General features: G+C 39.0%; 1 protein-coding gene across 1 annotated transcript; it reads left to right on the plus strand.

The window, feature by feature from the left end:
* Positions 1–1,853: 1,853 nt before the first annotated feature.
* LOC136258103 (uncharacterized) lies at positions 1,854–3,622 on the plus strand. Its single transcript, XM_066051402.1, has 4 exons — positions 1,854–1,992; positions 2,178–2,271; positions 2,338–2,703; positions 2,757–3,622. The coding sequence occupies exons 3-4, from the start codon at positions 2,349–2,351 to the stop codon at positions 3,620–3,622; spliced, it is 1,221 nt and encodes a 406-aa protein (XP_065907474.1). The 5' UTR covers positions 1,854–1,992; positions 2,178–2,271; positions 2,338–2,348.
* The last annotated feature ends 2,541 nt before the right edge of the window (positions 3,623–6,163 follow it).

Below are 6,163 nucleotides of genomic sequence, written 5' to 3' on the forward strand. Positions count from 1 at the left end.
GTTTAGCCTGTAGTATAGAGTACTCATGTTCCACCATGGAATACAAATGGAATGTGGCAGACAATTATTTTAAAACAGGCAATGATGTATTATATAAGATACATCAAAATTGTATATTAAATTAATATGAGGAATACTATGAACATTGTGATTTTAAACATGTTGTAACTGATTATGCTGCAAACTATGTCAAGTGAGAAATCCTTACAAACAAATGTATATGGTCTAATAAAGTAGTCAAGCAAACTATTAATTCATAAAACTGTTTTTCTTTACTAACAGTTACCAGCTACAGCCCACACATACATATAATAGCTATACATATGTACATGCACATAATAATGTAGAGAAAGTGATTAGCAATTTTAGTATGCCTTTTCTCTATAAAACTTGCCTATATATGATCTATATAACTTTTAAATTAACCATTTGTTAGTACTTTGCTTCTAGGATTTTCCAAGAGGGGTGCTAAGCAGGGGCAACTATAGTGGGGCTAAAATGTGGCAACTGGTTAATACAACCAGTAGCTAGTACAGTGTAAGAAGTGCACTCAACATAAGGATTCTGGGAGCATGCTCTCAGATGAAAATTTTGCATATCAATAACTTTTGAGGTTGAATTTGGGACTGAACCTTATCAAATAAGCATTGTGAGCCATTTGAATTTCTAGCTGTGGTAACTAACTTCATAAAAAAGGCACAGCGTATTAAGTGCTGCAGTATGGTTTGAGGTCAAAGTTAAAGTTCAATAGGTCTATGATTAATTATAGTGATGGATGTTCTATTAGAATAGCTGACTGTTTTATTAGAATATTTCAATTTTTATATAACAGTCTTACCCTTTTGATACCTCTTGTTGATTCCTATATGGAAGAGAATTGTTCTTCTCTTCTCACTCTTTCCATGTTTTCATTTCCCATGTATGCTTAAGATGTAACTGCAGCTGTATACTGTAGCTTCTACTATCTTTCTAGCTAGCATACAATAAAAGTTTGGAGTGGGGGTTCTTCACCCCCACATGCACCCTCTAAATCTTCCCTAGTATATATATATACTAGCATTGGTACCTGCCCTATGTGCAGGACAAAACATTTTAATGCCATAAACATACACCAAGCATTAAACACCATGTAGCTAAAGCTAAGTAGCATCAAGAGTACATAATATATATATTTAGGAGAGTATCCAACGCTGTATTGCCCCTTCAAAACGCACTGCGTAATAATGTTATGCAATAGTCATCATCACCAAAGATTTTAACTTGCTTCAAGGGCTATAAGAGCCTTGAAGTGCTTGCAGGTCTTCGGCTTTGGTATATCAACGCCTATCAACAAGTCTTTCATGGCAAAGCCATGTATTGGAGTTTACTGAAATTATACTAAAATATTCAGATAGCTATGTTACACAATGTTGCACAATTATTACGCAGTGCACGTGTGTTTTGAAGGGGTAATACAGGCGTTGGATACTCTCCTAAATATATATATTATGAACTCTTGGTAGCATGCATTTTTTTTAACTTTTAAAATATGAAGTTTATTTTGTCTGTGGCTCGATTATTTAATGAGATGTCCCTACCAGTGCCTTTAACATGTTGTAAAGGACAAACAAAAGCATTGGTACCTGCTTTACATGCAGGACAATTAATAATACATTGGGAATTGGGCCTAGCATAAATGTTATAGTGTGTGTATAGCATGCCTGTTAGTGCATGATCCTTATGCCTTCTTTTAACTATGTCATAGATAATATATACCTCCGGACACGGGATATGAAACGGCAGTACTTCACTATACATTCTGATATACACTCCGCACCTCGGCTATCAACACCTTTGGAAGGTGTCGATAACCATTACACGGAAACAGTATCCGTGAATATACCAGAGGTGCGGTTGCGCGAATTAATTTTCTTCCTCGTGCTTTCGTTTTGTGTGAGTGTATCGCTTTGAATCAGCGTCCAGCAACGTTCAACCATTGAGGGAACAAGTCAGGTAAGGATTTTACGAAGGTTATTGTGTTTTTGGGAGAGATTTGGTGGCTGTGGGAGCATTTGTGTACCCACAACTCCCTCGTAACGATAGATGCGCACTTGTAACTTTATTCATAGTATAATAGTACCCAACTGTGTGTGGTAGTGGCGGTGAAACTTCCATTAAATATTCTTTCTTCGTTTCAGGCAGCAATATGTGTTATAAAGAGGCTACTCTTTGTGTACCCATATTTGGATAACTGGGCAAGGTGTGAAGAAATATCCAGTGTTTTTAAGTAAGGTAGGTATCACATTGTGCAGTTCTGTGAAAAAATTTCCTCCAACAATAAGTGTAATTGTTTTATAGATTTTAAGGACATGCCTCGCAAGACTAGACTGTATGTCCCAAAAGGAGCTTCAAGGAAGTCAACAAAGAACGCTGCTCCTTCAAGTAGTCCTGCTTGTAAAGATGCACCTACATGCAGTGATGGCATGGAGGAGGTCACAACTGCCAGCAACTCCATCCAGGTGGCCTCGCCAACAGCACGGAATATATCCGTCGAAGCCATTGTGACTACTGCTGATGTTTCATGCCAGACTGATTTTGAAGCTTTTGATGAACTGGCTGAGGATGAAGATCTGCCTGAGCCAGAGAAGATGTGTGAAGGGAATAATGATATCAAGTTCCATCCGTTAATCATTAAGCACGAGGGTATTTTCACCAATCATAAAGGTACAGTATCTTAAATTCATGCATGGGCATGTGCTGTAAGTTTTGTCCATTAGGGTCATCTGTTGTTGCTTATTACGATCAGCTTCACCTGACAATCCGTCATGTCAGGTGTTTGTGGAAACTACCGGAAGGTACTTCAGGAAGTAGATGCCAGATCTGCAAACAGTACAGGAATGTTTTACGCAGTGGCCTTAATCGACTGCTTAAGCAGCTACAGCAACCGAACTCAGAATCGACTGGAGCCTCTAGCCATACCAACTACAGATATTTGACATCATCACAAAAGGATCAGAGAATGAGGAATCTGCATGATGAGGTTAGAAAGAAGGAGCGACAAATACAATCTTTACACAAAAAAGTAGAAGATATGATTCGTGAGGAAGGAGTGAAAGTGGACAGTAACATGCACAGTGATTTATTGACAATTATGAATAAGCACAGTCCTTCAGGTGACGATGCAAATGATACTAAATTTAAAGAAATTTTTTGGCAGCAGCAACTCAAGGCAGCTTCGTTAAAAGATAGTCGTTCCATGCGATGGCATCCAGCAGTGATTCGATGGTGCCTTTACTTGCACCACAGATCTAGTGGATGCTACTCAACTTTGCGAAACTCGGGAGTTATAAGGCTACCATCAGAAAGGACATTGAAAGATTACAAACACTTTACTCCTTCTGTTGTTGGTTTTTCAGTGTCGACGGATTTACAACTTCTAGACCACCTAAAGCAGCAAAAGCCTCGTCAGCTGTCAAAATATGTGAACATTGTTATAGATGAAATGTATATAAAGGAAGGATTGGTGTACGACAAGGCCACAGGGACATTAGTGGGCTATGAAGATCTGGGAGAAGTCAATAATGTACTGATGGAAGCAGAACAGAAATTTCAGAACCCCAGCAGTGGTTTGCAAGACCACTAGCAAAGCGCATGCTTGTGATAATGGTGAGGGGGCTCTTCAACAGCCTCAAGTTTGCGTATGCACAGTTTCCGGCCTCTAGCACAAAGGGTGCTCAGTTATTTTCACTTCTGCGGCAATGTATTTTTCGTCTGACTCGCCTTGGATTGACTGTGGTGTCAGTAACTTGTGACGGAGCCAGTGACAACCGGTGCATGTTTTCTTTGCATGGAAGAGGAAAGGGCTTGGTATACAAGACGATGAATGTGTTCTGCAAAGGAAAACCACCAGTTTTTTTTTATTTCTGATCCCTCACACCTCATTAAAACTATTAGGAATTGTTTTGCTCGAGGAAAGCTTTGGGTAAGTATACATTTTTTTAAATCATTGCTATAGTGTACCTTTCTTGTAGTGCAATGGTAGTGCGGTTGATTGGCAACTAGTTGTGGAGCTTTATCACAGGAATGCTGGTGCTAATACTTCAACACCTGGTCTTTGCTTAGTACCAAAGTTGACATATGAGCACATTAAGCTCACAAGTTTTTCGAAGATGCGTGTGGATTTGGCAGTACAGGTTTGTTAGTGTCTGTGTATGTTTCATATTTATATTATTGTACATTTGTGTTGTGCATAAAGGTTCTAAGTGACTCGGTATCCAAGGCAATTTTGCTCACTGGTGGTGGGGAAGCTTTTGAGACATCTTATTTCATAGCCAAGATGGACAAGTTTTTCGACTGTTTTAACGTGTCATCGTACTCTGCTGGCAAAAGAAATAGAAAGCCATTTCTACAGCCATACCGAAGTGCTGAAGACTTCAGACTAACAGTAGGTTTTCAAGCCTCTTACATAATCTAATTATTTGATTGTTCTATGAATAGTTTTTGAAGGAGCTGATACTTTATCTGGATCATTGGAAGAAAACTGTTAATGACCGAGATGACTGTGAAGACGATGAAAAAAAGCAGATGTTACTCAGCAGTATTACTGAGCAGGGAATTAGAATGACAGGTGTGCATTTGATGGTTACCATTGTGTTATTTTACTTTATAATTTTAGTTTGCTCTTTCCTGGAACTAATTCTGTATTTGTTTAGTATTGAGGGGGTCAGCAGTTTCCTTAGTGAAAAGCTCAGCCAGGATGCTCTTGAAAAATTTGTTGGGATACAGAGACAGCAAGGAAAGAGCAATGAGAATCCGACTGTCGCCCAGTTTCTTAAGAATACTCAGAGTATCCGTGTCATCAATTCAATTTGGCTAAAGGATATAACTGGTAACTGCCGTGGATGCAAAAGAAAAAGCTATGATCTAGAGTCAGTTGATTTGAATGAGCCACTCAAAAAAAGGCGGAGGCACACATCCAAGTGACAGTTTAAATTTTGATTCGGCTGTTCGTTGATGCATATCACTATCTATGCAAGTAGCCATTTTGCATTTCCCAGTTGTAACCATTTTGTTTACCCATGCTTGATTTGTTATTCCTATTTCATTATTATTGTATACACAATAATGAATTACAATGTAATTATGTACACAAAGTACTGCGCAATGATTTAGCCTTTTCAGTTCCTTTCTTATTGTTCTGCTTGTACATCTCTAAAATATTTTTAGCAAAGGAATTGGCTCTTATGGTTATCCACAAATCGGCAATCTTTGCCAAGCTTTTGTCAGCAACCTCATCACCTTCAATCTGTCCAGCAAGACACCAATAAAATAGAACATCACTATCTTGTAATATATTGGCCTGCAATGTATCCTTGATATTCTCCAGTATTTTAGGATTATCAGTGATCAGATGTCGCCTTGCACACATTTCAATTGCATAAAATAGTCGATAAGCTTCTGTGGTGATCCTGGTCAACCCTCCCCTGTCAATAGCATTGACCCACTCCTGAGCTGATCCTTCTGCTGTACAAGCACCTGTATCTATTAGTTCACTAAGCACCTGCTTAACACCACTATCTACACTCTTGTGCATTAGCTGTCGAATGACATAGCCTCCGACATATCGTACAGCATTTTCCTCTTCAAATGTCAATTTCTCTTGATCTACACTGGTACCACCTTGTTCATTTGTTGGTAACTTATTCTTGATGAGGAGCTCAAAAGTCTGGTCTGTGATGTACTGGTAAAATAAAGGTTCCTTTGCAAGCTTCTCTCCAACAAGAAACCTTTCCCACTTTTCTTCAAAAGTGTCTGAACTACACAGTTGGTGGTATGTACTCCACAGTCTTTCTTCATTAAGCGAGTGAGAACCACGCTTTTTTGCTTTATCAATAAGTTTACTCAACTGCTCAACCAACCACTTTGAGTGGTCTAAACAGCTCCGTGAGCGCTGGCTAAATGCTTCAGAGAGAGATGTAGCAATTTGCAAGCACAATTTAGATTCTTCTGTCGGCAAAGTAAATCCCTCATCGGTTAAAACGCCTGAAATGACGCTCTCCACCAAACAAATTGGAGTATCTCGTCTATCGGCAGCAGCGTGAGCAGTATCCATCTTCTTGGAGTGTACAATAGAAGCGATTGTGGCATCAAGTTTATCTCAGGCGAGGTGCGAACTGTAAGTGTG

The sequence above is a fragment of the Dysidea avara genome, chromosome 6 (assembly GCF_963678975.1).
Source record: "Dysidea avara chromosome 6, odDysAvar1.4, whole genome shotgun sequence".
Lineage (NCBI taxonomy): Eukaryota > Metazoa > Porifera > Demospongiae > Dictyoceratida > Dysideidae > Dysidea > Dysidea avara.